General features: G+C 36.0%; 1 protein-coding gene across 11 annotated transcripts in view; it reads right to left on the reverse strand.

Annotated features, from left to right (window-relative positions):
• Positions 1–25682, reverse strand: part of Treh-2 (trehalase-2) — a 70622-nt gene that overhangs the window by 31200 nt on the left and 13740 nt on the right. For 8 of the 11 annotated variants that reach the window (XM_028304860.1, XM_028304859.1, XM_028304856.1 and 5 more), the window contains exons 1-2: positions 18169–18297; positions 7299–7621 (exon numbers count right to left, since the gene is read on the reverse strand). In XM_028304860.1, the coding sequence (XP_028160661.1) occupies positions 7299–7384 (86 nt within the window). In that variant the 5' untranslated portion in view covers positions 7385–7621; positions 18169–18297. Of the gene's footprint in view, positions 1–7298; positions 7622–18168; positions 18298–25682 lie in introns of those variants that run through there. The other 3 variants (XM_028304857.1, XM_028304862.1, XM_028304863.1) reach the window with 2 other exon arrangements.

A 25682-nucleotide genomic window follows, 5' to 3' on the forward strand; every position in this document is an offset into this window, starting at 1 on the left:
CATATTATACCTACATATAGAGCAAACTCTACATGATAGGATTTGTAATTCTGAGTCTTTCTAGGACAAAACAGGTCAAGTGGAACCATATGGCAAGTCTAGTAATGGATTATAAAGAACCACATCGTGTAATAACTTCAATATTTACAATAAAACCGGTTTTCAGCAGACCGTAAATAAAAGTTCGTCTCGGACGCGTCTCGTCGACGTGCCATGACGCACGGCATGACGTATTGTCTTTCTCTCGATTTTCCACCATTGCGGTGTAGATGTCATTTGAAAGTCAAGTTAACACGTTACGAAGTTCGATGCACTGTTAGCGGATGCTACATACCGTGTGAAGGCTAAGGCCCGAATCATACAATTTTGTATCATCATCATCATCAACAGCCTTTTGCAGTCCACTACTGGATTATGAGTTTCCTACACTTTAGAGTAGGGTGTTCAGGCGTCCGGAAAAAGCCCGACATAGGTAGGCTTTTTGATTGCGTGTCCGGCCAAAATAAAGGGTGTCCGGCTTGTCCGGGTTTTTGCATTTCGCAAACGAGCGAGCGCCGAGCGTGGCCGAGCGCAGGCGAGGCCGGCCAAATGAAGAACAGAGTCCGGCTTTTGTGTTTTTGGACCTGGCAACCCTACTTTAGAGGAGGGTTTTGCTATAATCTCCTCGCCTCCGGTTGGAGATCGCAGTTTCAAAGATTGATGTTAATCAGAGAGCGCTGATCCCCGTTTTCTGTTTGATATGTAGTTCCTAAGTCGCCTCTTACGACACCCACGGGAGGAGTAGGGTTGGTGACAAACGCATTTTACTCTGTTGTCACTACACGGCATTTTCTATATCACTAAGATCTAAGGTAGAAGGGTAAAAACTGATTAGACCTGGGTAGAACCTAGATACCACAGAGGCATAGTTGCTTCGATTGTATTTACTTAGTTTTGCGGATAAATCACGTGCTATTTATTTTTATCGAAAGACTAGAACTATCTGCCACGTTGACTGTATTACCATATTTTTATTGCATACTTTGCATGTCTCTGTGCTATTGCATGGGAAGGCAAGTTACGATCAATCGTTTTGAACTTTTTTCTCGGCGGAACATCTTATCTATACTAATATTATAAATGCGAAAGTAACTCTGTCTGTCTGTCTTGCTTTCACGCCTAAACCACTGAACCGATTTTGATGAAATTTGGCATAGAGATATGTAGTTTGAGTCCCGGGAAAGGACATACGATAGTTTTTATCCCGGTTTATGAAACAGGGACGCGCGCGATAAAGTTTTTCTGTGACAGACAAAATGCTACGCGGGCGAAGCCGCGGGCGGGAAGCTAGTACTAAATAATATAGTAAAGAGTTTATTGCTTTTTTAAGTTGAACGCGCTAATCTCAGGAACACTGGTACGATTTGAAAAAATATCATAACTACACTAGTATCTGTGCTAGTACTTTATGTTCCTAGTACGTGTACCTATAAAGAATCGATATATCGAATTATTGGATAANACACCCTGTATAAAGGTTGTTTATTAAGAATGTTCTACCTTGAACCATAGAGTAAAGATTTCTTTATCTGCTCGAAAGCTGACCTACAGCATGTAAGCTTGTTCGAAATAAAGTTAATGGTAATTTATTATTTAATTAATTTCATAAAAGCACGCAATTTTGTTTTTGACCGCAACTTCGTGTTTTTTCGGAGTCCATTCCATGAAATGTTATACATTCTGTGGTTATACATTTATAGACAAACATTAGGATATGTCTAGAAAATAAATATACATATATAACTTCCTCCGTACCTCGGTAGGTTAAAGACTGGGGAAATTATGATGTTCCAACTTAATTAAAATAAAGCCTATACATTTTTGAGATGTGTAAAAAAACCTATCTGCATAGGTATATTTTTGGTCTACTCTGGTCCTTGAGTCGTTGAAGATTATTGGAAGAAGTCCAAATACCTTAAAATTCAAGACAGTTCATTGACCTGTCTGATTAATAATAGTATTTTAGTCTTAACTTGTCCTAAAGGCACATATACTTTTGTACGAGACCATAGAGACATGCGCCTGGACCGTGTCATATTAGCAACGCATGGCCCATGCAAGCCACAGAACAATTTGATTATTATACCTTTGCTTTATTAGTCTCTGTAGATCGAAAGTTTAGTTGACTCTATCTGCTCCATAGGGGTCGATAGCAGCGAAAAACTTTGATTTTTGCATTCAATATCATTATCATAGGGTATTAGGTAATGTAGTCTACAATGCAAGAACACGATTCTCTCCAATTTACCAGAGACAAATGAAGGATTTGGCCCACTCTCTCCAAGTGGAGACTTGCGTGGAGACAAGACATCAAGACAAGCGTGGAGACGCTCAAGCTTGACTGGTTGGAGAGACCTGATGACTGAAATCTTAGCTCTATATCTAAATATATAAAAGGAGAAACTGACTGACTGACTGACAGATCAACGCACAGCCTAAACGGCTAAACGTAGGCACTTGAAATTTGGAAGGGACGTAGCTTAGGTACCGTAGAGGTGCACTAAGAAAGGAATTCCCGAAATTCCCACGGGAACGGGAATTAGCGGGAAAAACGGGATTCACGCGTACGAAGTCGCGGGCGGCCGCTAGTTTTTATTATAGTCGCTTACATTCACAAAAATAGCGGACATCCTATTATACTCTGGCGGAACCACACAGCTAACGTAATTACGTAACTAATAAATAAATAATCAAAATCAAAAATATTTTATTCAATTTAGACCATTAGTGGCACTTATGAATGTTAAGTGAAATACTTATTACACACCCACAGAAAGCGTTGTTCCTACTTCTTTCTTTGACACTGAAGGTAAACAGGTAGAGTCGAGCCTAGGCAGGTTTTTTGCGAATTTGATTAGTACATTTTGAAAGTTAAATTAATCAGACACGTAAGTAAAATTTAGTTAACTTATCAAAAAATACTCGACACGTATTTCTCACTTTAGTTTTTCAAAGTAATGAAAATAGAAAAAGACAAAGCGCGCCAAAGTTCATAAGAAGAGACTAGTGACATCAAGCCGTGCTTAAAATTGTAGCACTTTGTGACGTCACTTGGAACTTCAACGCACCATAACAAGAATTATACTTTACTAGCTGACCCGGCGAACTTTGTTCCGCCTTAATGGCAATAAATAAACAGATTTTTTTTTTAATTTTGAACGGGATAAACAGTGTCCTATGTCCTTCTCCTGGCTCCAAACTACCTCCCTGACAATTTTCAGCTAAATCGGTTCAGCCGTTCTTGAGTTATAAGTGGAGTAACTAACACGACTTTCTTTAAGAAAAATCGAGTGAGATCACTTATCGTTTCCACCCTGTATAGAAGATAATAAGGGCATTTTTTCAATATAAAAATAGCCTTTTGTAAAGTGTGTTACTTTAGATAGCTCTCCTCTTAAAAATTTATGGATTTGTAACATTTTCGCTGCTTCATTTTGATTGTGTTCAAAACTACCTTTCCTAGGATTCGAACTCCAGACCTTAATCACGTCAATCTCTGACCACTGTAGTATTAATCCTATAAATAGAATATCATTGTACTTCACACGTCCGCCCATGGGCATCACAATGCATCTTCCGTTTTATTTTATAGCCTTTACGAAACTGATAATAGAGTTCAAATTGCACCACTTTATGGCTATTATGAAAACTTTTGTTTCAGATCCAAGCCAACAATGCAATTCAAAGCATAATCGGCGGACCGTAGGGTGCAAGGTCGAATGGGTAATGTGGAATGGGATTATCAAGTGAAACTTTTATCTGGTTTACAGTTTCTGCGAATTTAAGCTGCTAGTTTAATTCGATATTATACCTAACTTATGCCTCGAATACATTTAAATAGGCTTTACTTATAATCTCAAGTATTCCTTAATTTTTAGGGTTCCGTAGTCCTGACAAGGAACCCTTAAAGTTTCGATATGTTTGTCTGTCTATCGAGGTTTTGCGTGGAAACTACTGGCAAAGAGCTGTAATTTTGTGGAAGCATTTTTATCAATCACGCCGACAAAACGGTAGAATAAAATTTTGAGAAAAAATTTTTTTTTAGGGTAGAATGTAAAGTGGGGATAAATTTTTTTTCATCTTCTACCCCATAGTGTGGGGTATCGTTGGATAGGTCTTTTAAAATGGCTTAGGGGTTTTTAAGACCATTTTTCGATTTAGGGATCCATTTGCAAAATGTTAAAGTTTAAAGTGCCAATTTTTGTTCGAGTAGGGCGTCCCCCCCCCCCCCTCTAAAAACAAAACTGTTGGCTTGAAAATTCTGGAAAAATTCATGATATTAGTGCTTTTTATGAACTTTCAACGAAAACAATAGCGGTTAAGATAGTTCAGTTAGTTTAAGAGTAATAGTCGTTTTACTCATGTATTATATTATTAACGAAATGATTGCAATTTAGAAATTCTACTTTATAATGTCTCGGCTATGTAAAAAGTAAGGCTGAGTTGCACCACCTTATTTAATCGTTACATTAGCAATAACCGGTGCTTTTTGTATGGAGTTTGACAGATTTTGACGTAGGTATGTCAAAGTTAAAGTAAGATGGTGCAACTCATATAGGATTCTAGTTAGATCTCTACTATTTCCTACATTATTATTACAATTGAAACGCGAATTTAATTTTTACAATGATAAAGGATTTTATTCCTTCACGCCCAATCTACTTTTATCGCAATTTGATGAAACTTTACAGTAAATTAGCTCGTGTCACAAGTTTTTGAACTAAATGGCATATTATGGGTTTATTGGACTGGTTACAGATAATTAAACAAAATCATTATAGTTATAGCAACCGACACTTTCCAAGTGTTTTCAACCATTAAATTAGTTTCAGGCTTGGCCAATTTATAAACATTCTTCATTTAGTTTCGATTTATCGAATAAAAATAGGGACGCTTGAGTTATTTCGTGATTTTGTCATAAAATGTATCTATGGTTGAGGATTCCGATTAAATCTCGCTTCCACCTTCGGCCTGATCATCACTTTCCATCAGGTGAGATGCAGGCCAAGCTGATATGGGTAAAAAGTCTACCTAACCAGTTGTTTCTCAGGAAGGAGTTTTCTCTAGGGTGATGAAGAAATTGCCGTTGGGGCAGAAAATATCTCGAGTGGCGACCACGAGCCGGAAGACGTAGCGTGGGCACGCCTCCCACTAGGTGAACTGACGATCTGGTGAAGGTCGCGGGAGGTGCCTGGATGCGAGCGGCGAGGGCCGGTCTTTGTGGAAATCCTTGGGGGAGGCCTTTGTCCAGCAGTGGACGTCTTTCGGCTGAAACGAACGAACGAACGATCCAATCGATTGGGAATCGCGAGAGAGGTTATCATTTTTCATTTTGCGTGTGATAAAGAAATTGCTAAAACTCTATCAAAACTAAAATGTGCTCTATGGCGAATAATAATCTTTAAGCGTAGTTTTATTTTGAATCTCGATTTATGCTTCTTTGACATTCAAATATAACCTTGTTTCTAGCTTATTTGCAAATAAGCAGTCGTAACTGCATTTCAATTGCAGCCAGAGTGAATTTTATATGGGTAAAACGTATAAACTTGAACTCATTACGGTTTAATTGTCACTATAATTATCGTATGCCGACTGATTTGATAATAAGAGATAGTATCGTCTATTATTATATCACAAATGCTATAAATATTACGACTATGCGATAAGTTTATCATTGAGTATTTTTATTCTAAGGTCATTATCACTTTCTATCAGTGGCCTAATTCAGGTAGGTATTATGTTATAGTCAAAATATCGTTGACGTTTAGAAGTCGTCCTATTGAAAAACAGTCCTAAATCCGTATTCATCCGTGTCATTTCGATATAACGATTATACAGTGTAAGTCACGTTATAGTGTACATTATGATAATATATGAAACTAGACCTATTTTTATCGACAGAAAAGATGTCAAAAAATTTTTGAGATTTTTTTTTTAATTTTTTATAGAATTTTTTTTCATCCAATTTCTTATTGTAAAGAAAACGTAATAACTTTTAAACTAAGCGGTATATCCTGATAAAATAAAAACAGTTATAATGCTAAATAACAAGCTATACTAAAAAAATACATAAAATACACAAAAAAGGCCAACAAATAATAAAAAATGATACTTTTTGAAAAAAAACTGCTTTTAAATTCGTGTTTTTTTGGTTATTTGATAAATTTCTCATAAATAATGTTGTGGCAGGCCTTTGTTCAAACGATCATAGCAAATGTTGTGATAGGCATAGAGACATGCGATTTTTGGTTTTACAAAGATAATACGATAGAGAATAAAAAAACGTAATAAAAACCACCTGTTATACGGTCATTTTTTGGAGAAATTTATCAAATAACAAAAAAAACACGAATTTCAAAGCAGATTTTTTTCAAAAAGTATCATTTTTTATTATTTGTTGGCCTTCTTTGTGTATTTTATGTACTTTTTTAGTATCGCCTGTTATTTATCATTATTACTGTTTTTATTTTATCAGGATATACCGCTTAGTTTAAAAGTTATTACGTTTTCTTTACAATAAGTAATTGGAAGAAAAAAAATTCTATAAATTTTTTTAAAAAAATCTCAAAAATTTTTTGACCTCTTTTTTGTCGATAAAAATAGGTCTAGTTTCATCTATTTTCATATGTACACTTTAACGTGACTCACACTGTAGACCCAATACACTGAACTGTCCTGACAGGACCTTACTCTACGATTTGTAAGCACTATAAAGTCTATACAAATAAAGAAATTTTGACTTTGACTTTGACTCTACAGTGGTGCCAACTGGTGAGGGCAATTCGAGAGTCCTCATTGTAAAAGCCACGAAAAGTACGGGCCTCGCGAAATGAGAAAACGCCTAGTGATGATTTAGCAATTGATTTTAATTTATTTATCTTCTAGCCTTGTGGAAAACAATTGCCTAACTAAAGCTTCAGCCAAACCAACGCGTGCAGATCGGCGATGACGATCATAGGCCAATGACAGAACACGCGAATGACAGGACGCTCGACCTGTCATTGGCATAGGCCAATAAAATCAAAAAATCAAAATCAAAAATATTTATTCAGTTTAGACCACAAGTGGCACTTATGAACGTCAATAGAAAATAATAAAAAAAGAAAAGGTAGCCCTTATGGGGCACTTTACATGTCTCCTTATCTTTTGGGCCCTACCAGCGCTTCGAGACAAACATATGGCAACAGATCTGCACGCGGTGGTTTGGCTGAAGCTTTAAAGGTAACGCATAAAGAAAGATAAATATTTAATACACTTACCTAGAACACGTAGGAGGTAGATTACTCCGGTCGGCCGCCACGGCCACCGTCAGAAGAATACCAACGAAGCACCACATCTTGATCATCAATCCTTAATGGCACTATCACTATCACTATTATCACTGTTTACAAGGAACAACACTTAATCTAGTATCACTTGGAACGTTTTTTGGCTAGTCTTGTAATTGTCTTTACGTGTTAAGGTATGTATGCAGGACTCTTGAGGGCTTTTGCCTGAAGGGCTGACTGATCATCTTGGGCGGTATGGCGAAGGTTGAAGAGCACTCGGAAAAAGGCACCCGTGGTGCCGATCCTATGACAGTCTGGAACAAAAAACATAACTGTTAGCGGAACAATGAATGGCTGAGAATTCGGAACACGGAACATAGAACAATTGTGTTCGGTATATACATTATGTAGCACCTACTTTGGAAGATTGAGTAGCTAAAATGATTATACGATGTATTTTAAGGGTAAGCATGTTATGTATCTAAAGTTGGATGCATGCCGCTACCAACCGGTCAACATGGAAATCGTTGGGGGATGCCTATGTTCAGCAATGGAAGTCCTATGGCAGAAATGATGCTGGCAATGTATCTAAATTGTAAGCACCGGAAAACCCCGGCAGATACTAGCAAACAGATTTAGAATTAGTCATATAATGCATTCATTGATCCTCAGGCGGATTACATCTAAATCCAAGGTTAATTTCGTTTGAAAAACATTTTTGCATCTGCTAGAGATTGCCACTACGATACGATTCGTGCGGATTTGTGGATCTACTAAACCTTACATAAGATACAGCAATAAAATAGTCTCTTTATTTCAAAAGTAACAATCGTCTTGGATGTTATTCTTTGCAAAAATAGCTCGGTACTAAAAACGCCTAATGACAAATAGCTTATGATCATATGCCAAGATTTTTAACATTCATGTGCCCATGTCGTTACGTGTTATTATTACCAGTTATTTATGTGTAAAAGGCATCAATTATTGTGTCAAGTTGGTAGAAAAATAATTTACTGTAGATTTGTATTTCGCTAAATATAGAGAATGTAATAACATTGAAACGTTTTTGTAAAAACCCGTCAGCTTAAAATACTGTAGTAAGCAATAGCCACCTTAATTTTTCTATATCAGCAACTTTATTATTGCGGCACAACACGCAAAGTCTTTCTCAGAAACTGACGAACTGACTGGAACAATACAACCGCTTGTTTGTTCGCAAGTTTCTGACGTTGCAAAAATGTAATATGTTCTATAAATAGATGACGATATCTACGTTTGTTTTACTTGGAAAATAACTATACGGGCTTATTAGAATGTCTTCATTTTTTTAAGCTATGTACCTTTAATCGAGTCTTTTGACAATGTGGTCAAGTTACGGCTCGTTCCCATAGCAATCCAGTTTTGCGGGATCCAGTATTTCAGGATTCCTGCATTACGGGATCTAAATTACAAACTGGACTGTCATTTATGAACACATAAATGTGTTTGAAAATTAAAAATACGAACGAACCGGTTTTGTGTGTACGTTAATATAAACAACACATTTTACTACTAAACGGGAACCTGCAAAAAACAGTCATGCTACCGGTGTGACGCTCGTAAAATCTAACAGCCTTTTACAGCCAACTAGTTTAAGTTGCCGGAAAATCTCAGTTATATAAATAGGTATAATCGGCCCCAAACAAACTCGTCATTCGTCCCCACGTTTCCCTTCAATTGGACAATCTGCTAAATTGGCAGTGCGAAACTGAGCAGGATGCGGCTCCTCTGAGTCTCTGACGTGACCACCCACGGCACTCTTTGATCAATAAAACATTGGAGGGAGAATCGGTGCTCATTGTTGTACAGACAGGACATCAGACTGTTCATTTTTGTTGCAAAATAGCTGCTATTACAACCACTAAAGATACTATCGTTTGAACAGTCAGCGTCATATAGTTCGTGACACCCAAAGTAGCCAAAAATATCGCCACATACTCGTCTTGGAATAAGGTTGTGTTGTCTTCGTTTTGGCCATTTTGGGTGTGATTGGCGATACAAAACAGACAATCTGAAAACATGGCCACAAAGGTAAGGTTTAGCAGCACTAAAATCTGAACAAAACAAAGAACAAAGGTTCTTGCAAACAAATATTGACGGTTTCAACAATTATTCAATTATGTTATGCTCATTAAAATCCTTTGCTCAGCTTACCAGAAAAAAAAGGTTTATTCTATTTTAGTAACTTTATCAAGTGACTCGTTTAATTTGGCTGTTAAATTATACGTAAATTAATGGAACAAAGTACGAACGCAAATAACTTTGGATAAGCTCTGGGTATAACACAAAGAGTTTATTACTGCGAAGGCATTTGTTTACATACACGTAACTTCGAAAATAACAGCGAATCCAAAGTCCACACAGATTTGCACTCATACAACAATTAGTTTAAAAGCTTAGTTAAAATAAAAAAGTCCATGGATAAGCTACTGGACATCTGATGAAAGAAAGACCTCTATTTCTGCGTCAATAATGTCCTGATTCTGATCACCTTTAGAAAATCTTAAGGTTAATGATCGATCATAAGAAGTAGTTCATATTTGCAATTCATTCTCCTTCAGTTCAATCATTGCTACGTTTTTAATTGTCACAATTAAGAGCAATTGAAAGGATTGGTTTCTCATCACACTCATCAGGATCATCTTTGCCATTCAATTACGTTTGATTGGAAATATACAGGTAGTCTACATAATAAGTACTGGCTTGCCTTGGTCATCTTTCGTCCATAAAACATTCCTCCGACCGCAAATCTTGTATTACAGCTTTCAAGGTCTTCATATCAATAGGCTAGCCTACACAACGAAAACTATATCGTCTTCAACCGACTTAGTCCGTTCAACTGCACTCGTTTCTTTACATTCTGTTTTGACACCTACAGCTGTTACAATAAGAGCGTGTATGCTAGGCATATACGGAACATAAGTGTGGACATCCGTTGTATGATTTACGGGGGCAATTGGACCCGGGTATCAATTGGAAGATTACTTACCTTCGTCCAACCTTGGTTAGGCTAGAAAACGAATCAGAAATCGAGACTATGTTCTAGATATTTCCTTATACGGAGTTCTAGAGTAAAACTTGTGAAAGGCTCTATTCCAAATGTATAGACGCCATCAAATCGACCTAGCTAGAAATATCCAAGTAGGTTTAAACATTAATTGAAAAAGATAAAGTCAAAAAGTCTGGGTTTGACTCAATTCGTAATGCTAACTCATAATGTTACTGACATTTCTCACATAACCGAAGTAAATAATGACACAGGATACAATTATGCAGGAAAATTTAGGTCTGTTATTGATGCATTGCATTACTCACACAAATATTTGTTTTTAGCCTAATAAAACCTTCAAATTGTAACAAAACTGGCAGCACATCAAGCTAAATGTTGTGACATCTAACGTAGACAGCACATGCTGACCACTATGGTATACACGTCAGTCGTAGACTTTAGGTCAATGTCTCGCAAATAAATGAAGCTATAATGGCTATAACTATGGTGAAAAAACGGCATACATGTCCGACCTCACGTATTCTACCAACTTTTTGCAAACCGCTATTTATTAGCACTAATTAATCGCGTGCAGTAACAATAGATACGTAAAGTATAACGAACGATTTCAATTTAATGAATTGAACTCATCATGATGTCCAGTCTAGATGATGTCTAAGATATTATCATTCTGTACTATTTATAGTACAACATTTTTCATGATGTACGATTTTGTATCGGACATAACGAGACTATTCCCACCTCTTGTTCCCACCGCTGCAACTCCTGTGTAGCCAGGATCTACAGCTTGACCGCCATAAAAACCCAACCAATGAAGGTCAAGTTTGTCCCGGGGGAATGTTAAACTGTCATTGGACCCGCAACAAAATTAATCAGAAGAACATAGGAGGAGTTCGAAATTGAAGTATCGCATTATAAGTATGACCTGTACTATTTAGATTAGAACTCAGTGTCTTGTGACGTGTCAAGACCACCCTGTACTATTTATAGCCAATAAAAACAATAACATGTGACGTTCCAATCTCCATTAACAAGCCACACAGATTCCTCAATTAGTCCTATATCTGTTTTCATAATGTCTGCAATCACGTGAGCCCCTCCCACGGCCGGTGGAGCGTCAAGCACAGCCGCTCCAATGTTGCGTGCGTGCGCAGACGCACGTGCATCCACTTTCCAATACGGTCACACCCCCAGGTGACTGACGTGCGAAGTATATTTAGATCCCTCGCATATTTGGCAGGTGAAAGAAGCAGAAGAATATGCAGCTGTGACAGTTGTAATTTTACTTTCATAACAATTGACATAATTTTTGAGCCAGTATTGCATCTTAGCAAATAAGTTTGAAAACTATATAGTAGGTTTATCTCAGGTTCTTCAATAAAAATCACAATGGAATTCAAGACCGAGAATAATAAATTCAAGCCTCGTGGTTAGTTAAACTCGATAATAAAGAAAATCGAATAAAATTACAAATGCTCATAAAAAAAGCAGTAAAACCATCACGTTTTCAAAACTCGTGATTAAAATGCAATATCTAATCCACATTAATGTAATTACTACTAAGAAGTATCTAACTTCTTCGTCAGCAAATGTTAGAGATATTTCTCGTAAATGTTATTCTAAATTACAAGATTTATGGTACTGTGAGTGCCGCTGCCGTCATTACTCTTGAAACTGCCTTTCAGATGTAGATGCCAAGACGGAAAACAATATCGTATGCCTACTACACGCTACTTAGATTATTCAAAGAGTTAAATTGACTGACTGACACGGATTTCAGTGGGTCTATTTATACTTTCTTTTGGAGGAAAGACTAAATGTATGTTTGAGAATTTCATTTTCAGTATTTTGACATTTAACAATAATGAAACTAAAAGGTCGAACAATTTTAGCGAGCAAAGTATTAATTTGCTTGCCAAAACTCAGCAAGGGCATCGACACCGTAGAAAGTGACAAAAAGAGACCAAGCCAGAGCCAGAAACATCTCAAATGGAGTCATGTGGTCTATTGAGGCAAGTGTAGACAAATATTAATAAAGTGAAAATATTTACGTGACGATGGGTGTGTCAGATAATGTCAAGTCAGATGCCAAGGACAGAGCGGATTTTCTCGGGGTATATATTTGGCAAAACCCTTTGGCACGCTGCTAGTAAACTTCCATTGCGAATTTCATTAGTTGAGAATTCGTCGCACAATTGTATAATGTTTATGCGCTTCGTTTTCTGGTTGGAATTTAACGTTTGAAGATTTCAACTGAACTTGTATGAAAATAAGAGTATTATTTTACAGATTTTAATTCATATTGCCAACAATTATATTTCGTTTTATTATTCAAACTACCGGATTTCATTAAAAGTGATACAATACGTAACATATGCAGTTCAGGATGTACAAAATCCTGTACAGATTACAGAACCTGTGCGGATACAAAAACATGTTAATAATATTAATTAAATATTTAATACCTACTAAGTACTAATACAAAAGGCAATTCTAAATTGATTTCAAGGTTGAAGAGCGTTGGACCCAATATATTGCCTTGCAGCACTCCACTTTCGCTGGACGAGGTTAGTTCAAATTCGCAATGGCTCTAGTCGATATTTATAACGAGCGGCCTTGCACGTTACGTATCCGTATGAGTGATCGACAATTGACATTCTCAAGAGATCATAAGAAGCTGTGAAGATGAATAATATTTTTAAACGAAAACGCATTTCAGCCTTTGAAAAGCCTTTTTTGGCAGGATATAAGTATTTTTTATCATGATACATAGATATAGTACATTCTCCAAATATTTCTCTCATATTTGGGAAATGTACTATGTATCATCATGACTCATGAGTTTATATTAAAAAGGATGCCAATGATTGATAATGGCACACTCTATTTGTATATTTTGGTTAATCTGGCTGCATAAGCAATAATTTCTACGCCTACGCGGATTAACGCATGTGTTTTATACATAACGGAAGTGAGATATAAAGAGAAGAGGAAGTAGGTAGGTACATAAATATTGCACTGTCTGTGGTTATAGGTCACGAAAGGACTAATTAATCATTTGGCGCTGTTATCGTTTTATAACCGTAGTTTGAGTATAAGTTGCAAATTCAAAACTTGAGAACCTACACAAACCATTGCTTTTGCAAGAATTTATCCGTCTATCAGGGCTGGGTTAAAAATTTTCTCCAATGTCAATTTTCTCAAATCATATTTCTTTAATTACGTTCATTGAAACTTGCAATAATTGTTGTAATAGAAATCACAACTACCTAAACTGGAAACAATTTTATTACTCCCTGATCCAAGAGTAAATTCCTAATTACTAGACCATTGAGGTGTTAACCGTATGAAATGAATGTCGAAATATAAACAGAATTTGAAACGTTACAACACGAGTTCGTTAACCAAAACAGAGCTTTAACAAAAAATATACCGGTCAACAAGCGGATCAAAAAACTCAAGACGCTTAATAGCAGGCTAACAGACCAGTTGGATCTAGTATCAACCAGATCCAAACATGACATGGGCAATAAACATCGTGACTTTGTGTTTTTTGCAATGGAGATAATCCTATAGTATGGTATTAGGTAGGTACTGAAATTTGAAACACATTAGGTTTTAATAATGACGGTCAGTTACGTAATGCTCTTCAAATTTTCGAAATCTGCAATCAAACTATCATTCCGAATCTCTTAAATTACAGTAACAATAGTATATTGTTAATATTTAATGGTTTATGAGAGGATATAACATGATTTCGATTGATTAGATGACATAATATGACATCAAATGTAAAGACAAAAACAGCTAATAGGCTATATGCGGTTCATTGACTTCGCCACAATGGATAGTTATTTTATTTCTCATCGCAATCGCACAAACGTACCATTTTTTGTTCTTCACATATTGAATTTAGAGGGTCAAGACTAAAACTAGTTATTGAATATTTTCCGTCCTTTATCTTTTGACTTTATTGTCCTCTTCGCAGAGGTCGGCTGATGACCCAATGTGTGATATTGCTCAACTCTACCTTTGGACTTTAGTACTTGTATATTCTTGACTGTGACACAGATTGCGCCTTGATTATTGCCCTATTGAACCATTGCATGCCTTTTTAGATGCATATCAAATTTATTCCGACCAAAGACCTTCACTGGTTGGGTTTTTATGGGCCGTCCAGCTGTAGATTCTGGCTACACAGGAGTTGCAGCGGTGGGAACGAATATAAAAATTATTTTTTTATTTATTTATAAGGCATACCAACAACATATTATAATATTATACTCTTATAACTAACATTTATGAAGATAATATTTCTGATTATGTATTTTCATTACCTCATTTAATTAATCACAAATGCGAGGAGATAGATGTTATTTTAGTTCTTCGTCTGAATTTAAAGTCTATTTATAGCAGCAGTTAAGGCCTAAACCAGACAAAATTGTACACAACATTACCCAACGTTACAGACGTCGGCGTGGGAGCACATAACAAGAAAATTAGATCGAATTAGACCAATTTGCAAACCTTATGTCGCACGGTCACCGCGACTGTTCCTGATTTGCACTGGAATGTTCCGAGGGGTTTGAGAATGTAGCAATAGATCCACCTGGCTAGTAGATAGATAGATACTCTTTATTGCATGCCAAAAGTAACAAGAGAAAAGACAGACAAAGAGAGACAAAAGAAATACAAAATCGATACGACTCAATGCAGACGACCTTATCGCTAGATTAAAGAAAACTTCTGTATAGTAACAAAATGTATTCCCAATAAGCGATGAAAGATATTCCCGATATCTTCAACTTCAAACACGAAATAAAACAAATAATGTAATAACACAAGTGACATTGGCACAATCTCGGTTACCAACAGAGTTAATTAGAAATGAAGACGAACAAATGAAGATGGATACAATCGAAGCCCTTCAAGGCACTAATGATTAGTTATCTCACACTTCAGGTTAGACTGTGATCAGGGTTCAGACGGTTTAATAGAAAATCGAAAAGGTTTAAAATATGGAGTCAAAGAACAAAAAGGGCAATGTTGTCAGCCTTTTGGACACTATTCCCGATGGCGGCAATGGGGATTATCTGTTTTTCATTTCGTAAATCCATTATGTTAAGGTAGGTAAGTATTTCAATTTTATTTTTTAGAAAATACTCTCAGTCCTTTTCTTTTTAGTCACTTCTAATTTTATCTACTGCACTTTATGGAAAACTTTCTTTAATCTTAACACCTGAAACGTTTACATCTAAACACTTGAGAGTTGAGATGCTTACAAAAGAACAAGATATTTTTAAATCTAGTCGCTATTGGAAAAAATAGCATTGATCTCAATAGCTGACACTAATAGTATTATAACATTTGCAGTCTCCAAGATAAACTATTCATCTAGATCATGATGACAATAAATGAAGATCAAGGTAGAATCCTTTGATTAATTGATTGTCAGTTGTTAGTTTGATGTTTACTTTGTTAGAATCTTATCTATTTACTAGTAAATATGACCTACTTCTAGAACACGCTGAAACCTTGTTCTCGGGGTTAGCGAAACTGGGCTTGTGAAGAAGATTTTATACGATATTACAGAAAATAATAAAAATAATAGGATAATATTTTACAAAAAGGCTGTTGGTCGGTTGCAGTCCACTTAATCTGCCAGATCTCTATCTCAGAACTATGAAACCAAAGTTGGAGTTAATTTGTCAAAATAATTTATCAGCAAATGCTAAAATAGGCTCTAAGACTAAGACTAAGAAAGTCGATAGTCATAATAATGTGAAGAATTTATTACGAGTTTAATTCCCAGACGATGAGTAATTTAAATGATACATATCTTAGAGTCAAAGATCACAATAGGCTAGTTGCCTAAAAAAATTTTTTTAGTCCGTAATGTTTAATATCAAAAAATATTGGACACGTATATTTTTATTTGTCAATCTAACAAATAATTACATAGTTATGGTGCGTTGAAGTTGCGCACGACGTCACAACGTGCGGCATTTTTAAGCAAGCGTTGACGTCACGGGCCTCTTCTTATGAACTTTGGGGCGCTTTATCTCTTTAAATTTTCATTAGTTTGAAAAAGTGAAAAATACGTGTAGAGTATTTTTTGATAAGTTAACTGACGGACTAATTAAAACTCTTGCTTTTTGANAGAAACAGTTAATTATTATCAATAATATCTCATTAACCATCAGGCATTTTTGACTAAATAATGGTAAAAACAGTTGAACCGTCGAGCGTGTACAACCCTGCTTTCAACGTGGAAAATTTAACGCAGGTGTAGTTCTCACACACACGTCAGTTCGAAATTGGATTATGTAATTTAGGTAGAACAATACCTTAGGCTTTACTTTAGGCTTATGACCACAGTATATGGATAAACACTACATGTGGTCGCGATCCTCATCAATGGACAGAGGAAGAAGAAATACCTACGTTAGGCTAGCAACAGTGGCAACTGGCAACCCATTAAAAAAGCAAGATTCGAAATTCGAAACTCCACGTTCGTTCAAAAAGCATCACGGTGCATAGTGATAAGACGTGTCGCGCCACGGTGAGCCAAGGTCGCACGTGCGAATCACGGTGTAGGGCATGGAACGGAACCGGCCGGAAACTGTTATACCTACATTCTCGTTTTTTGCAGGAACTGTTTTTGCAGGATCTCGTTTACGTGTTTTTACTACCGTTCACACGAATATACCGTTTGCAGTATCCCGCAAAAAACACACGTCGAAGTTTTCACACGACAGTCCAGTTTTGCGGTATCCTGCATTACTGGATCTTAACTAGATTAACGTGGAAACGAGCCCTTAGGTAAAAAGTTCAAATGTAAAATTTAACAAAATAGGGGATTCCATTTCAGACAGGGATGACAGTTTGACACTTTTAGCGATACAAAGAACGCTTGAATTTTTGGCAACTAAAATTGCTCTAACATAACCTGTTGACTTTGCAGACGAATTGCCTTGAACTTTGAAAAAGCCGCATTTTCTATACTTCTCTGTGAATAAATTCTGAGGCAAAACAGCTAGGGATAGCGTGAGCAGTTCGTTTAATGTCATAACTTTTTGTACGAAATAGAGTGAACTGAGTAATTGGTTCAAATTATTGAGCCAGCTAGACTAGAGCTCTATCTGAAATTATTAGACATTCGTACAAGAAATTTCAATCCTACAAGTCTACTTGAGTAACTTTACAAAAACATGGCACGTTGGAATTAATTTAACCGTGAATACATAATTAAAGGCAATGAATGTTGCTAGGTCAGTAAAGTAAAATGCATGTGTAGAGACTTGCTAACAAAGCATAGTGAATTGGGACTTGATGTATAAAACTAACATTGAATGAATTTATTTTTGTACTCCCTGACAGGTTACACAACGATTCAAGTCGCTGAAACTTAGATACCTACTTCCAAAGGTTACTTGCAAAACGTCTAGCTGGTAGTACATGCATCGGCTCTTCGATTTACATAACTATGTTTTTTATTGTTATGAAAGCAAAGACCTTCAGTTGTCATGCACTAGCCGTGTGCATACAGAATACACGGAATAAAGAACACAATAGCATCGGATCACAATATCTGACGTAGAGTACGCCAGCCAGTGACCGACAGCAGTTTAGATTTTTAAATTTCGAACAACTCATTCGAAGCCCATTCGAATTTCAAACTTGAAGATAATTTTGATTTAACCGCTCGTACTTCAAGGGTAGAGCTTGGGGAGTGTTGCCAAATCGTTTATTTTCGGATGAGGAAACGGCACGTCAAGATCAATGTTACTGAACGTAACTGGTTCAACTTACCGAGAAATTTTCAGCCAGCACAAAACAACACAGTCGCACTGCAGTGCTATTTCCTTGTAGCGAACTTCGCGGTTGTATTGATTCGATACGTCCGTTTCGCAGCGCGGTCGGATATCAACTGGCTGGCGAGCCGTCCATTGTGAACTCGCACACAGGTGTTTGAAAGTGACGTGCACGGTGTTTATGTATGCAATCAATCAACACGATACACTGAATGACGCGTTGATTCGCTAAAAAACTCGAAGTTTGATCCCGTTGCGTAAATTTGTACGTTACTTACGCGTTTGATACTGTCATTCTTAATAAAAACTATTTTCGTCACATTGTGCCGATAGGAACGCACCAATAACCTTTCTAAATTGCTCGGATCAAGATCTGCTTACATGAATCTAGCTAGTTCCTTAGCTGGAGGCTGGTTATTATTATAATTGATTTTAATGATAGCAATTTTGTGGAATCTACTACACGTAGACCTCTCTTTTGCTCCATAATCAATGAAAATATAAACTACCAGTTTCCAAAATTCCAAAAATAAGCAATCATTTTCCTGATTTTTATTTACAAGAATCAGACTTATCTCCACAAATAGTCCTCCGGCCTCCTCAACCTTTGCTGTTTGGATTTAATTGGAGGTCTAACTGCAGAATGTAAATCCTGGCTCTACAGGAGTACCAGTGGTGGGAAAGAGAGGTAGGAGTAGTTCTTCAAACATTAAATTCAATTTAGAAGGTAGCATTTTTTATATTTTTCTAGCTAGTTTGCTTAAACTTAACCCGTATAGTTTCACCACCTAGATTCTTGAGATATCTACAATTACATAGGGAATGTAATGATTGTAGATACGATTTGCAAACGTACATTAGTTAAGGCCGGGTAGCAGAGAAAATGGCGAAAATGAGGTTTTCATTTATCATTTTTGAGGTACTAAACAGTAAAATTAAAGGCTAAGATTTTTATTGGGCATAGTTGAGGATATTTTCTAGGGCAATTAACGGATGGAAACACGATTTGATGAAGTTGACTCGATAGAATAAATTCCCAAAGTTACCTCTATTCGTTTTCTATTTATGGTTTTATTTTTAAAATAAGCGATTTGAGATTCTAAATCTTTTACTAAACTAAAGTTCAGAAATAACTTGAGGGCTTTTAACGGATGAAATTTTTATATTGCGTCTTATTTAGTTACTATGTTAAAAAATGTGGAAAAAATCGTCCATGACGGCTTGGACAATCTCAATCAGTCGCGCGGTGGCGCTTACGGAGGACGGACGCGTGTCAGTTTTATGGCCGTGACAGTTCGCGATTTGTCAATATTTTTGACAATGATGACTTTGATGAGTCACAGTATAATAATATCAGTGCTACTGGAGAAAGCTAGAATTTTTGATAATTTAGCGCTGATTTTTCAATCGTCAGATATCTTTTAACTGACGAATAGTCTTGTCATTTTGACATATTTCCCATACTAAAACTGTCAATGTGCCAAACTTATTCTTCAGTTAAAAGTTATCCGACGATTGAAAAATTAGCCCTAAGAATTATAAATTTTGTCTACCTATTGAAATTTAAATTGTTCGCATCCTTTTAAGCGAAGACTCTACTCATGATACATAGTACATTCCTCAAATATGAGACAAAACCAATGAGTTAAAATTACATTTTAATAGTACCTATATACAATCGTCTTTACACTCTTTAGAAAGACACTGACACAAATAAAATAATAAAAAATTAGATCAGTGGGTCAAATATAGGGGCAGCTGCACGTCACTGAAAGACGATTCTGTTTACTCGGCATCTGGGCTGGAGAACATGAACCCTTGTTTACAGATGCAGATGTAAATGGAGTTATAACTGGACAAATATTACATGAAATGTGTAACAGAAATCAGTTAAAAGGCACATACATGGAATACCAATAAGGTTGCGGAGAGAAAGCTACCTATATAAACTAGCGGCCGCCCGCGACTTCGTTCGCGTAGACCTCGTTTTACCCCCGTTAGATATCATGTTGATAGATGGCGTTTCACGGCTTCCCCCAAATGAATATTTACGAACGTCATACAGTAGTTTGTCCAGCGCTGTAGATTTTAACCAATGACGATAGGTAGATGGCGCTTTTTAGACACGTCTTATTTATTTATTAAAATTTATTTGTCACATATCGTCATAAGTGTTAGCCTATATGTTAATCTGGGTTATAAACAATAATACTGTGAAGTTTCAACAAAATCCGTTCAGTAGTTTTTGCGTGAAAGAGTAACAAACATCCAGACATCCAAACTTTCGCCGTTATAATATTAGTAGGAAGTAGGATATTTCACAATCCAAACTAATATTTTACTATTTAGTTTAGCATTTACTTACCTACAGTAAATATTAGTTTGGATTGTGAAATGTTTAAAATAAAAAAAAGAATAAAACAAAATAGGGTTTCAAATTACCTATCTTTATCTAATTTATAAAGAGGTAAAGTTTGTGTGTTTGTATATTTGTTAAATTGTAAGGGGTAATCTCGGGATCTGCTGAACCGATTTTAAAAAATCTTTCACCAATAGAAAGCCACTTTATATCTGAGTGTAATAGGTTATATAAAAACCGAAAAATACTACGCGGGCGAAGCGGCGGGCGGAAAGCTAGTTTATTTATAATTATGTACGAGCATAATAATTATTAAAGTCTAAGTCAAACATTCTTTATTTGTGTGGATCTATATTAACGAGAGATTACAAGGCGTCAAATATTTCAAGAAAAAAATTAAAAACTATTATAAAGCTAAATTTTGCTCTCATGGAGCCTTTACCTACTCTGACAAATCAAGACTTAAAGAAGAAACTAATAGTAAAACTATTTAACTGTCCTGCAATGAAAAGCTTGATCGGGTACAACACCTCAACTTATTTTAGAACTTGATTTCATTAAAAGACTCTGAATATCAAATCGCTTAGGTATCTAAAGTCAAACGATTCTGAAATGTCAAGAGGTATAAAGTTGGGACTTATAAATAACCCATTAAGATAGTAACGCCCTCCTGTCAATGACATACCTGGAACGTTAGAGTATTGGACAACTAGTAAAAATGCTTTGTCCTAAAAATGAAATGGGGTCATGAAATGAAGTGGGTGAAAAAAGGGGGCAAAGATTGTATGGGACAGTGATTCTTTGGTTCAATCTAACTTGAAATTTTGCTTAATAATTCCTTAATATTATAATTCATGACAAACGTGTGAAAGGGGTAGAAAGTTATTTTGGGAGTCATTTGCTTCGAAGTTGATATCAATACTAGATACTTACTGCTTTTGATTTAATTACTTTTTATTTTTACAAGTGTTTGAAAACTCCATGTCAGATTGCAATCAATGTCAAGTGAAATCTCAAATTGAAATGTCTCAATCTCAATGAGGAGGCTCTGCATTTATTCCTAGAATTCCCCTAACACCGTCAAATTACCCTTTCGAATTCAAGACAGTGCAGTTTCCCATCAAAATCTGCTTCGTAATGACTATAAACAAAGCTCAAAGTCAAACTCTAGCGACCTCTGCATAAACTCCCATGAGTGCTCAGAGCGGGTGCCTGCGCCAGGTAACCGCGTGTGATGCTCATAGTGATTTTCGATACAGAACCCCGTAATACGTTGTACATAAATTATGGAACGAAAACGCCCAGACCAATACAAACAAATATGTATGCAATTTTAGTATGATATTTTTATTTATTAATAAACAAAAAGACTGAACAAAATTGATGCGTGTACTGATTAATGTAATTAACCACATGCAAAGTTTCGTGAATTGCAACAACTATAATTTATTATCCAAGCTCTAAATAATCGCTACTAAGAGTAACTGATCATAAAATGTTTTTCCAATCGCTCAAGCTCCCGAGGACCTAACGATAGGTCGGGTGACGTAATCTTGAAAATTCCGGAAGGTCGGGTGACGCCACGCCTCTTTGAACCGTGTTTACTTTGGCAGTTATATTTTATATTTATTCGATTCTAAAATATATTCCCAAAAATTCTGAAAGTTGTTTTAATTTGTATCACTTGGATATGATTTGTATTAGAAAGTGCTGTGAGTGTGACGCTTGAACGGAAGGAAGTCAACCTAACCTAACCAACTGGTATTTCTATACTGTGTAGCCGCGAGAGCTCTTTGGCGCGCTGTCTTCGGCGAAGTATTGCGCGCGCAGATTTTGACAGCGTGAAATACCTACTTTAGCAGAAATACCAAGCCTTAAAAGTTTGTAAATAATTGTAATGCTACGTTGCATAATGTATAATCGAGTCTTAGTGTCCGACTGTGATTTGGATGACGATATATTATTATCAACTCTTCCAATTAGGCACCTATAATTTTCATACATGCATGATTTGGCATTATATTCAGTACTTTAATGAATCATCCTCATCATCTTGTCTTTGAATATTTATTTTTTTGCAGCTTATGGACTCTACGTTCTGTAAGTAAAAACTAGCTAAAGCAGTTCTATTTACACTTCTCTTTTATTGACACAATACCTAACCTACCTGGAAATAATAGAATCACGTTTGAATTATGTAATAGTCAATACAGGAAGGAAAATAGCTGGACTTAACCGACTAATATTTTACAAGTTATGACTTGAAATTGATTTACAAGAAAATAGAATGCAAAATACAAACCAACTACGTTGCATTTTTTGGAATACTTAACTTGTTTAAATAAATAGATGATCTATTCGTATACATACACATACCATACATTTTCCTTTTATGAAACTGGAATGTTTTGCCTAACGAGTTAAGTATTTTTGAAGAGATGAGAGAAATACTTAAAAGCTTGGCAGTGTGGGCACTTGGGCAGGCCTCACACTGGGTGGATCAAACGATCTGGTGAACGTATCTGAATGGGAAGTACCAGGAATAGTCGATGTAAAGATCTTTGGGGGAGGCCTATGTCCAGCAGTGGACGTCATTTGGCTGAAACGAACTAACGAACTTAAAAACTTTCCACAAATTGACTGGAATTTACTAATCACCAATACCAACATTTGAAAATAAAGTATTTGATAGAGATTTAGATTCAGATTTGTAAAAAGTTGCCGATCCTAGTAGGAAAGACGCTGTTTTGCTGCGCCGGCGCATTGCGCTGTGATTGGTCGACTCGTGTCTTATGATCGCACGAGTTCATTGAAAAGCAATGAATTGTATTCTATTTTCGTGCTAGTGAAAATACGAACGTGACAAATGAACACTAATAAGCGAAACAATTTAAACAATCGACAGTTGTATATAAAAAATAAATATTTTTCCTTTATAATTACGACACTACCAACCAAGTAATATAATAACCAGATTGTTTAAATAAATCACGTCTTGATATGAGATAGCTAAGTAAATTGATAAGATAAGAAGATAATTTATTTATTAATACTTTTCTTACAGATTTTTATAATGATGCAAGCATGCGTGGATATTGAAACACTCTCGTACAGACAGCACACAAGTTTATTACAAAATAAGACTTTTTACTACTACACAAGGTGCAACAGTGTTTAATCCGTACAAATAAAGAAAATAATTATTTATTGCGTTTATTGTATCTATTTATAGACTAAACTACATCATAAATAATATAGTAGTACTTTATCGCTCATTGATCCCAAGTCTCTGCAGGCCAATAAATTGTGTATCAATTTCGTTATGGGATGTTGTATGGGTTATTTTAAGTGGAAGGCGTTCGTCACTTGTTTGCCTGCCTGATTAAATAAGAGATTTGATACGATCAAGGATCAAATATCAATCTGTGCATCGCTAAATGCCTCTTTCTGATTCATCAGACGGTACAGCAGCGTCAAATAGTTCTTGACACCCAAAGTAGCCAAAAAGTTCGCAACACGTCTTTATTACAATTGGAATAAGGTTGTGTTGTCAACTTATGGGCCACTTTGGGTGTCACGTTGACTGTATCAGTATCAGAGATTTGTGTGGTCTGTATTACTTATGGCCAAATTGGCTAAAACAGTTTAACTTAGTCAAATCGTTTGTATATAGGTAGGTACCTTGTTGATGGTATTTCACTGTTTGTAACTCGTGAGCCAAAATACATTTTAGTGCGCAATGAGCATACTTAAAGCTATGCCAGTGTCAACAGCTATGTGTTATCAACAAGCACGGTATCTCGTTTGTGATCTTCAGAATGATACGAAACGTTTGTCGGATAAAGAGAGAGTAGTTTCTTTAATAATTATTATGTTATTAACATCTTATCTTGAGGCCATGCAACACCTCCAAATCCTTTACTTGCTAGGTACTAAAGATAAAATTATAACGATAGGTACAAGAATTTAATGATGAAACTGTTTTATTTATAAATTCAATTTGAATTGTAGCACAAAAATGCTTTTGTTTTACTCGAACCAGTACGTTACGTACTACCTCAGTAAATAAACTATTGGTACTACTCGTAGGTACTCGTACCATATGGCAAAGTGACGTAGCATTGCCAATTGCACACAGGTATTTGACAAACAACTCTGTGTTCCGCTCGCTCCTGCGTCGATCAACACGACATAATAGCCCTGTCGGAATAATGCCCGGCTTTATTTGCTATAGACTGGTACAAGCTATGAGCTATCACAAAAAAAACTAATTTACAATCTAAATATGGAACTTGACACATAAAATCAGAGCCAGCCATAAAATTTTCCGTCTGAATTTACTCGGCCATTTCGTGTTCCGCAAATTTAAATTTTATAAAACACATCATGAATTCTAATTTTAAATATAAATATTTGCATAAATTATTCACGTTTTTTCACGGAACGATTTAGTTTCTATTTATAATCCGGTAGTGTAATGATACCAGTCAAGTCTGACTAGACTAATTTCAAACGCCACCAATGGTCTATGTATGTAACCTATTATGAACGTAGGTAGGTAGGTATTACGTATTTGTAATTTTCCACAAAATGTCGGTGTTTTCTTTCAGTTTTACGCAAAAATATAATTAAATTGGCAGAAGAACAATGTGCGAGTAAAACAAAGCCTGTAAAACGCTATGTGTCAGAAACCTAGAGTCAAAGGTTAAAATGGTCAGTGCTTATTTCCACGGAGACATTTCCCGTTTTTTGCAGGAACTGTTTTTGCAGGATCCCGTTTGCAGTGTTCACATACAGGATATAATTTTGTAATGCCACCTGAAGGGAAAGTACTCTTAATGTTACTCAAAGAAAACATTCCTTTATTTTTTAAAAGAAAGAGAACTATATTCATAGATTTCCGAAAATTCGTTTGCTACACCTGTAAGGCCCTTTTCACACGTCCCGGTTAGCCGGCAACCGGGACGTGTGAAAAGGCACTAATTCGAACTAAAATCTGGTAAAAATGACACCCGTTTTTTAAAGTCAAAGGTTTATTTTATTGGTCATTGGAGGCGCTGGTTAGCCGGCAACCGGGACGTGTGAAAAGGCACTAATTCGAACTAAAATCTGGTAAAAATGACACCTATTTTTTTAAAGTCGAAGGTTTATTT

The sequence above is a fragment of the Ostrinia furnacalis genome, unplaced genomic scaffold, assembly GCF_004193835.3.
Source record: "Ostrinia furnacalis isolate ACB-3 unplaced genomic scaffold, ASM419383v2 OfSCF1535, whole genome shotgun sequence".
In the NCBI taxonomy this organism is placed as follows: Eukaryota; Metazoa; Arthropoda; class Insecta; order Lepidoptera; family Crambidae; genus Ostrinia; species Ostrinia furnacalis.